This window comes from Benincasa hispida, chromosome 2, assembly GCF_009727055.1.
Source record: "Benincasa hispida cultivar B227 chromosome 2, ASM972705v1, whole genome shotgun sequence".
Lineage (NCBI taxonomy): Eukaryota > Viridiplantae > Streptophyta > Magnoliopsida > Cucurbitales > Cucurbitaceae > Benincasa > Benincasa hispida.
Genome location: NC_052350.1, coordinates 14,889,552 through 14,899,687, shown reverse-complemented (window position 1 = coordinate 14,899,687; position 10,136 = coordinate 14,889,552). Strand labels below are relative to the sequence as shown.

The following is a 10,136-nucleotide window of genomic DNA, read 5'->3' as shown; positions in this document are numbered from 1 at the left end:
TTTTTCTATTTTATAATTCTTAAAAGGTCAGTGTGTTTTCTATTTTGGCATAATCGATATTGAAAAGTCTTACGATTTTTTTTATAAAAAAATATATTGGTTTGCAAATTGCCATTGAAACTTCAATTGATGGACTGAAAATTAATAATTATTAGTATAATAAAATTGGTATAAAAGGAGAAGCAGAGTGAGTAAAAAAAACCACAACTTTCATTTTAAGTTAGTTCTGAAATTCAAAGGGCTCTTCTCTGCTTTTCTTTCTATTAATTTCCACTTAAAAAGGCTTTTTCAGGCAATTAATTAATTAAACAGTGAAGAGAAATATGGCCGGAAAACTGAGTCTGGACGAGATCAAGAACGAAACTGTTGATCTGGTACTTACTTTCTTAATCTCCCTCTGATTTTTCTTTATCCTCAAATTAATTATCTCAAACTCGATTCATCTTTTACTAATTTAGACTGCTATTTTATTAATTCTCTATTTCATATTCCTTTGATTTTAATTCGACATAATTAGTTTTTCTTAAGTGTCCAATTATTGGATTTTTGGAATTAAAAGATGATCCTATCATGCATTTTATTTTGGACAAAATATAATCGAGAAATCGAATGAACCGTGTTCATTTTGACGATCATATCATGCATTTTTGCATGCATGAATCAATATGAAAGTGGTATATATTTTTCCCTCTTAATCATGAACAATCAAATTTGTTTGTTTTGTTTTATTTTTAAATTATAAATTGATTTTTGTGATGGGTAGAAAATTAGATTTTAGTCACTATAATTTAAAAGTCAAAATTTAATTTTATAATTTGATAAAATCTCATAAATAGTCTCTATAATTTGATAATATTCTTAAGTAATTTTTCTTTCAAATTTTAGTTCCTTTAGTTGAGTGTTTTTGTTTACTTTTCCAAAATAACAATTAAATTCAACTGGTAGATTATTGCATGATGTCTTTCTTTAGATGGAAATTATTATATTTATTTAACTAATTTTGAAAGATTTGGACTAATTAAAAAAATTTTAAAACTACGAAAATTAAAATTCACCATTGGAAAGTATATAAATTAAAATAAAATAAGATTTAAACTATATAACAAGAATAATATTTGTCTATTTGAACAAAATTTTATTATTACGTGGCATTTTAATATTTTTAGCGAGGGAATATATAAGTACAATACTATAATTATTTGAGATATGTTTAGGGCTTAACTATTTACATACAATTTTATTATTATTATTTCTTGAAAAGCTTACATACAATTTTATTCTAACATATACAATTAAAATTTACATTATATAAAATTCATTATTTGATAAAAGGTATTTCAATATTATTTCTTAAGAAAAATCGATATATTTTAGTCAGAAAAATAGCATGACATCTAATTCCAACCTATTTTAAGGAAATTTTTTCTCAAGTCAGAGCAAAATTCATATTTTTGGATGGGAGCTATCGAATATATAATAAATGGAATTAGTTTGTTATTTCTTTTTTAATTTTAGTTAGAGATTTGAAATTAAGTTTAGAGTAAATGTTTTACCCTAAATTTTCACTCAGTGAAAGAAGAATAAAATGATTATAATATATAAATTCAATACACTTATGAATTGATTATTTTCATCCCTTCTTTTCTCCGCCCACCTCATATTATTTATATTTAGATTAAAATACTAGTTTAATCTCTATACTATCATATTTGTTCAATTTTAGTTTTTATTTTAAATGCTTAATTTTAGTTCCTATAGTTTCAATGAATCTTAAATTTAGTTCATACTATTAATATTTTTTCATTTTTTATTATTTATTAATATTTTTACGATAAATTTTGAAAACAAAATCACATATTATTTTTCTCATATGAGAATTATTATTATCATTGAACTAATTTCAATAAAAAATAGCTTTGATGAAATAAATTTAAGATTTATTACAAAAATTAAAATTGAATAAACTCTAAATACATATGCCAAAATGATATTTATTAACCTATATTTAATATCCTATTGGCTCTTGTAGTCTCAATGTACTATGTATGCCTATTCTAGCTTCCAAATAAAACCTTTTAATTGAACTATGTAGCTAAATTAATAAATAATAAGCAAAGATCTTTCCTGTTTTTAATTATCCAATTATTAAGGGGGAAAAGTCCGACTTTGACTAAGAATATATTTATGAGTGATTTTGACCTGATCAAAATCATACTTACCATTGTAAAAATTCAAATATTGATGTATGACTAGAGTTGTACATCGGTCGGGTCGGTGTCAGTTTTGGAAAAAACCGACACCGGAAATCGACAAAAAAAAAAGAGTGAAATTTGCCCGTACATCAGTCGGGTTGGTCGGTCTTTTTTTATTTATTTTATTTTTTTAAGAGGAGCTAAGGTAAATGAAAAGGAAAGATGAATTTATAATATGTTATTGTTAGGTTAATAAAATTAACAACTTTTAAAATTTTAAATCAAATCATTTTTTTATGAAAAATTTTAAATAAATCATGTAATAGTTTGAAAATTAGGCAACATAAAAATAATAATAAATTAATACTAAAATATTAGGTTTGGGTTTGGGTCAATAGTAATGGACTTGCTTTTAGACTTATTTTTTTTTTAAAAAAAAGACATATATATATATATATATACACGTCGGTCGATTTCAAATTCTTTTCTAAGAAAACCGAAAACCAACCAACCGATCAACCTTAATTTGGTCGGTTTTGATCGACCGGATCGATTTCTAACATGTACACCCTTATGTATGACAAATGTTGAAATTAACCAAAAATCATCCAAAAAGCTGCTCTCATTTTATTATTTTTTTCTTTTTTAAAAAAATTTCTCAAATAAGAAATGTCTAATTTGATAATTCTAGAATCACTTTGGAAAGTTTATATAATAATTCAAAATCATTTAAAAAAATTCGAAACCAAACATCAATATGCTGGTAAGAAAATCAATTTTAACTTAAACCTCTTTTTCTAAAATTGCTATTATCGCTCACAAACATACACTAAAATAATGCATTTAAATGAAAATACAGGAGAAAATACCAATTGCAGAAGTGTTTGAACAATTGAAATGTGGCCCAGAAGGTCTCTCAACTCAAGAAGGAGAAAACAGACTCCAATTATTTGGTCCCAACAAATTAGAAGAGAAAAAGGTATTTTCCAATTCAAAGAAAAGAAAAGAAAAATTAATTATTGAAATGTATTTTTAAATAATGTTAATGAATTTGCTTAATTTGTGAACAGGAAAGCAAACTACTAAAATTTTTGGGGTTCATGTGGAATCCCTTATCATGGGTTATGGAAGCTGCAGCTATTATGGCAATTGCTTTGGCAAATGGTGGTGGAAAGCCTCCAGATTGGGAAGACTTTGTGGGAATTATTTGTTTATTAGTGATTAACTCCACAATCAGTTTCATTGAAGAAAATAATGCTGGTAACGCTGCTGCTGCTCTCATGGCTGGCCTTGCTCCTAAAACTAAGGTTAGAAGCTATGAACCTTAAGATTATTATACTTATGATTCCATTATCTTGTCTTGGAATATGATTAAATGCATCACAATTAAACTTGATCCTTGAGTGATTCTGTTGAAATGTCTTGAATTTGTTATCTGGCGCTTCGAACGATCAAAGTACGAGGTCTCATTGACCAATCAGTGGGTTAGGATCCAGGGCAACACACCCTAGTGGGGTTCTAGGGCATTATCTTCAAAGATACCAAGTTGCATTCGTTTTTATTGTATTTACGTTATTTTTATTGTATTTACGTTAGAGAAGTAAGCTATATAGACTCTTTAACTCTACTATCACCTTTGAGATCTGATATTTTCTTTCTAATAATAAACTGCTCTCTTTCTACCCATAGACATAAATCTCTATTTCGATTCTTTATTGTTTACCTTTTTTTTTTTTTTTTTGATTATCTATTTCTTAACAAACTCAAATGGGAAGTAGGGGAAATTTTGTTTTAGCACTTGAAGGTCAAGCTAATATAAACTTTGTGGTGTGAATTTGCAGGTGCTGAGGGATGGTAAATGGAGTGAACAAGATGCGGCCATCTTGGTTCCAGGAGATATAATTAGTGTAAAGTTGGGAGACATTATCCCGGCAGATGCTCGGCTTCTCGAGGGCGATCCTTTGAAAGTTGATCAATCTGCATTGACCGGAGAATCACTTCCTGTTACCAAAAATCCAGGGGATGAAATCTTCTCTGGTTCAACTTGCAAACAAGGGGAAATTGAAGCTATTGTAATTGCCACTGGTGTCCATACTTTCTTTGGAAAAGCAGCACATCTTGTAGACAGCACTCACCAAGTTGGTCATTTCCAGAAAGTGCTTACAGCAATTGGAAATTTCTGTATATGTTCCATTGCTTTAGGAATGCTTATTGAGATCATTGTCATGTACCCAATTCAACGCCGTAAATACCGTGATGGAATCGACAATCTTCTCGTTCTCTTGATCGGTGGAATACCAATTGCTATGCCTACTGTCTTGTCTGTGACAATGGCTATTGGATCTCATAAGCTATCCCAACAAGGCGCCATCACGAAGCGTATGACTGCCATTGAAGAGATGGCTGGTATGGATGTCCTTTGCAGTGATAAAACAGGAACATTGACTCTAAACAAGCTTAGTGTTGATGTAAATTTGGTTGAGGTTTTTGCTAAGGGTGTGGATAAACAACATGTCATTTTGCTGGCTGCAAGAGCTTCTCGAACCGAAAATCAAGATGCAATTGATGCTGCTATTGTAGGAATGCTAGCTGATCCTAAGGAGGTAGCTTTTCTTCTTCCTGATTACCATTGGTTAAATTAATATAATGATATATACTCTCAGTATTCATCGTGTTCGTAACAATGCAGGCTCGAGCAGGCATAAGAGAAGTGCACTTCTTCCCATTCAATCCTGTGGATAAGAGAACTGCATTAACTTACATTGATTCTGATGGTAATTGGCATCGAGCAAGCAAAGGCGCTCCCGAGCAGGTATTCATAATATTTCTACTAGTTTGTTTCATTGAAGATCATTGAACTAGTGAAGTGTTTACTAACTATGGTCAATTTATGTGTACAGATCTTAACACTTTGCAACTGCAAGGAGGATGTCAAGAAGAAGGCTCATGCTGTTATTGATAAATTTGCAGATCGCGGTCTTCGCTCACTGGCTGTTGCGAGACAGGTGATAATCATGTTCAATGCATCTTAATTAAACTTAATTAATTTGGGAAAACTTTTTCTAATCATTTTTATGTAAAATTGTTTCATCAGGAAGTACCTGAGAAAAGAAAAGAAAGTCCTGGAAGTCCATGGCAGTTTGTTGGCTTATTGCCTCTATTTGATCCTCCAAGGCATGACAGTGGAGAAACCATCAAAAGAGCTCTCAATCTTGGTGTGAATGTCAAGATGATCACTGGTAATTCAACTTGTTGTGAAATCGAAAATTAAAGAAAGTGTGAAAAGCATAAACAGTAAAGATCGACACAAAAACTTATTGTAGTTCACTAACAATGCGGTAGTTATGTTCACGGACAGAGGAAGAAAACATTTTATTGTTAGAGAGAAAGATAAGATAATGTAGATTGCAGAGGAGTCAATAAAGTTAGAGAGTTTATATATGATACTTCTCTAAACCTTAGGCCCAAAATCATAAACAATGCATAAACGAATACAAAATAGGTTTGGAGGCGTTCCGATATAACTAATTGTCTTATAATGTTTAATGATATGCAGGTGATCAACTAGCCATTGCCAAAGAAACTGGTAGAAGACTTGGAATGGGAACTAACATGTACCCATCTGCATCATTACTTGGTCAACACAAGGATGAAAGCATTGCAGGCATTCCTATAGAAGAGTTAATTGAAAAGGCAGATGGTTTTGCTGGAGTTTTTCCAGGTGAGATTGATCTTCAATTACCACTTGTTGAAATAAACTGATATGAAAGTTTCATTTGTATAACCATGTACTGTTGAATGTTTAGAGCACAAATACGAGATCGTAAAGAAGTTGCAGGAGAGGAAGCATATTTGTGGAATGACCGGAGACGGTGTGAACGATGCTCCTGCACTGAAGAAGGCTGACATTGGAATTGCAGTTGCTGATGCTACTGATGCTGCGAGAAGTGCTTCTGATATTGTTCTCACAGAGCCAGGCTTGAGCGTTATCATCAGTGCCGTCCTTACAAGTAGAGCTATCTTCCAGAGAATGAAGAATTACACAGTGAGTCTTGAAAAACACACATACCATTTTTCTCTTGTGATTGCATCTAACCAATTCACTCTCTTTTTTTTTCTTCTCCTTTTGCAGATTTATGCAGTTTCAATCACAATACGTATTGTGGTATGTAAATAAACGTGTTTGTATTCATACAAAAAACACAGATTTCTATCTTATCTAAATAAAGGATCTCTTACTTGATGAAATTTTGCTTTGCCAATGAACAGTTTGGTTTCTTGTTTATTGCCCTCATATGGAAATTTGACTTCTCCCCATTCATGGTTTTGATCATTGCCATTCTAAATGATGGTCAGTATTCTCTTCTTCAATGTGAATCTAATACTTCTACCAATCACTTTAGTTTACTAATCTTTTAAAAAAAAATAGGTACAATCATGACCATTTCAAAGGATAGAGTGAAGCCATCTCCATTACCTGATAGTTGGAAATTGAAAGAGATATTTGCAACAGGCATTATGCTTGGTGGTTACTTAGCATTGATGACTATCATATTCTTCTGGGTAATGAGAGAGACAGAATTCTTCCCAGTAAGTTTCTTCTCGATCCTTTTCTCCGCCTCCGCTCCTGCTTTTTGTTGTTATTATTTATCAAATTATGGTATAATGCAGGAGAAATTTGGTGTAAGATCCATTAAGGACAGTCCTAAAGAAATGATGGCTGCTCTTTACCTGCAAGTGAGTATTGTCAGCCAGGCTTTGATATTCGTGACCCGATCGCGAAGTTGGTCCTACGTCGAACGACCGGGGTTGCTATTGATGGGTGCTTTTGTTATTGCACAACTGGTAAGAAGATTGTTAAGACCCCATTTGGTTTTTTAAAAATCAAGCCTACAAATACTCTTTCCACCTCTAAATTTCTTGCTTTGTTATCTGCTTTCTACTAATGTTTTAAAAAACTAAGACAAGTTTCGAAAACTAAGAAAAGTAACTTTTGGAATTAGAATTTGGAATTTGGCTAAGAATTCAACTCTTTTACTTAAGAAAGATGAAAACCATGGTAAGAAATTGAGAGGAAATAGACATAATTTTTAAAAACCGAAAACCAAAAATAAAATGGTTACCAAATTGGCTTAAATAATTGAGGGTACAACATTATATCGATATTCAAAGGTACCATCCATTCTTTTAAATGATTGTTTGGTTTGCAGGTAGCAACACTCATAGCAGTATATGCAAATTGGGGATTTGCAAAGATAAAAGGAGTTGGATGGGGATGGGCTGGTGTAGTTTGGATCTACAGTGTTATTTTCTACATTCCGTTAGACTTTATCAAGTTTGCAATTCGCTATATTTTAAGTGGCAAGGCATGGCTTAACTTACTAGAAAACAAGGTACATAATATATAAACTTAAAAGTTATCCACATTTACCTCAAAGATACCTTACTAGTATAACTCTCATGAGCATTTTGCTAACTGGATTCAATGGTCACTATGTTTTCTCTTTTCGAAATCAGACCGCGTTTACGACGAAGAAAGACTATGGAAGGGAGGAAAGAGAAGCTCAATGGGCTGCTACTCAAAGAACCTTACATGGCCTTCAACCAGCACCAGAAAGAGCCAGTCTCTTCCTTGAAAAGAATAGCTACAGAGAGCTTTCTGAAATCGCCGAGCAGGCCAAAAGACGAGCAGAGATAGCTAGGTAACATACAAGAGCTAGCTCATTATTAACATTAAAAATTTACACAATTAACTTCACTCATGATCTATAACATTTTTTTGTGTGTGTTTTTATCAATACAGGCTTAGGGAGCTCAATACTCTGAAGGGTCATGTTGAATCAGTAGTGAAATTGAAAGGGTTGGATATTGATACAATCCAACAACATTACACAGTGTAAAAACTGCCATATAAAGTTGTTGGAAAAAGATATAAAGGCTGAGAGAAGGAAGAAGGTTCTGTTAGAAGAACCAGTTAAAAGAAGGGAAAGCACCAATGTTATTCTCCTCATCTGTTCTCTGCTTTTCCTTTTTTCCACTTAATGTAGATTTGTTATCATAAGAATTAGGAGGTCATGTTTGGCTTGACCTTTCCCTTTTTCTCCCCCATGTTTTTGCTCTTTGCTTTTGCTTCTTTCTCTCTCTCAAGTGTTTTGTTAATGGAATGAAAATCAATATATGATAGAAGTGAATGAGAATAATGCAATGATATTTTGGTCTCTACTTTGTATAATAACACGAGCATAGTTTAATTGATCAGCAGTCGTGTTTGAATATCTTGAATCTATAATCTGGTGGCCTAAATGACCACACGCAGAATTTTGCTACTTGATCAGCACGCCGGGGTCCAAGGGGGACATGGTGGACGTTCTGAGGCATCACCACCCCCAAAGCCTAATTTATATTCGCATTTATGATATTTACCATTTTGACTCTAGGATTTAGTGGGGTGCCTTATATATATTATCTTATATTTTCTCTCTTAATAAAATTTGATCTCTCCTTACACTCATGGACGAAACTAACATACTGTTGGTGTACCACACAAATCTGTATATCAATTTCTCTATTTTTTATGCTTTCTTAATTTCTTTGATTGTCGATTTCATAATAAGTCATTTTAACCAGGAAGAATGCTTGAATTTTCGCTTAAAATCCTTCGAGAGAAATCCAAAGCATCATAAGTAAATGATATAAGGCCTTATGAAAAGGAAAGAATCAAGTAATTGTAATCATTCTTATATTGATGAATAATATAAGATATTAACTTAAGGAATGATTTAAGACAAAGCACATTGTCTAGAATTTTAAAACTTTCTACATTAATTCAAGATCCCAACACCTAACAATCACAATAATATTGATTAATTACAAATTAAAAAAGGAAAAAGAAGAAAGGTTTGGGCCATGAACCAAACAGATCTTCCTTGGAGGGCAAATGGTATCAAGTTGAGATTTTGTGTCTCCTCTTATAACCTGATAATGACCAACCATAACCTTTGTCTTCCCATGTTCCACAGATTCAATCACCAACTTCTAAGGATCACACCATTTTTTTTTAAAAAAATCTTCCAATCTTTATAAGTATCACCCCAAAATTAAAGATTTTCAAAATCAGACTAAATAAATTATTGTTTTTTTTATTTAAAAAAAAAGACAATAATTGAGGGAATTTTTAATTTTATTTAAAAAAAAAAAAAAAGCATTTAGACAACGTGTGTGGAGAGGATATTGTAAGAAAATGGAGGATGAGGTATTGGATCCAGAAGTGATAAGCTTTGGTCCCAACTCAAAAAAGGAAAAAGAATTTTTTTAAAAAAAAATAGAAAAAGAAAAATTAGAGAGATTCCTCTGGTCCCATTTTCCCATGCTTTCTGTTTTTTATTGGTCAATTTTTAAATAATATTTTTGTTATTATTATTTTTTCCCCTTTTTTTTAAAAAAATTTGTCCTGATTGATTGGGAAGTCATACCTCGAATCTGATGCAATGAACGAGGAACCGAAATTGATCCATCAATTATATATTTTTATTTTTATTTTTTCTTTTTAAGTATTCTCAGAATTGCCTATTTCTTGTTGGAACTTTCCTCTCATCAGTACGCTAAAGATTTTCTTTTTTTGCCTTTTTTTTTTCCTCCTTTCATTTTCCATACGCCTTACTTTTTTTTAAATTCCATTTATAATTTCTATTGGCTTAGTTTATATTTTATTTTATCTTAAAATTTAAACTTTTTCTTGCAAATAAATAAGAAAATTGCAATGCATAGGAAAAATAAAATATACAAATATTTTCAAATCAACAATGATTTTCTGAAAGTGTAAATATAGCAAAATAAATAAATAAATAAATAAATAATATATCTGATTTACTTTATACTTTGTATATCAATGTACTAATATACTTAATATTTTGGTATATCAATCAACGATGTACGTTATGTTTA

At 31.3% G+C, this 10,136-nt stretch overlaps 1 protein-coding gene and 1 long non-coding RNA gene across 3 annotated transcripts; one reads left to right on the top strand and one right to left on the bottom strand.

Moving 5' to 3' along the window:
* Positions 1–205: 205 nt before the first annotated feature.
* On the top strand, positions 206–8,450 carry LOC120070568 (plasma membrane ATPase 4). Its single transcript, XM_039022358.1, has 16 exons — positions 206–374; positions 3,052–3,171; positions 3,263–3,499; positions 4,034–4,795; positions 4,882–5,004; positions 5,093–5,197; positions 5,287–5,431; positions 5,749–5,913; positions 5,999–6,237; positions 6,325–6,357; positions 6,462–6,543; positions 6,622–6,782; positions 6,864–7,037; positions 7,403–7,585; positions 7,710–7,894; positions 7,996–8,450. Exons 1-16 carry the CDS (start codon positions 324–326, stop codon positions 8,090–8,092), a joined length of 2,862 nt encoding a protein of 953 aa, XP_038878286.1. The 5' UTR covers positions 206–323; the 3' UTR covers positions 8,093–8,450.
* On the bottom strand, positions 6,069–7,732 carry LOC120070570. Of its 2 annotated transcripts, none has more exons than XR_005479986.1 (5): positions 7,624–7,732; positions 6,924–7,034; positions 6,670–6,819; positions 6,432–6,579; positions 6,069–6,208 (listed from the first exon to the last, which is right to left on the bottom strand). It is a non-coding gene; the product is annotated as an uncharacterized LOC120070570 (long non-coding RNA). The 2 variants fall into 2 exon arrangements; XR_005479985.1 differs by having other exon boundaries at positions 6,432–6,570.
* Positions 8,451–10,136: the final 1,686 nt, after the last annotated feature.

Bases quoted from the DNA above. Each gene is read 5' to 3' on its own strand.
- LOC120070568 (XM_039022358.1), top strand. From the start codon at position 324: ATGGCCGGAAAACTGAGTCTGGACGAGATCAAGAACGAAACTGTTGAT. The intron at 3,172-3,262 runs GTATTTTCCAAT...ATTTGTGAACAG, and splicing joins ACAAATTAGAAGAGAAAAAG to GAAAGCAAACTACTAAAATT. The intron at 6,238-6,324 runs GTGAGTCTTGAA...CTCCTTTTGCAG, and splicing joins AGAGAATGAAGAATTACACA to ATTTATGCAGTTTCAATCAC.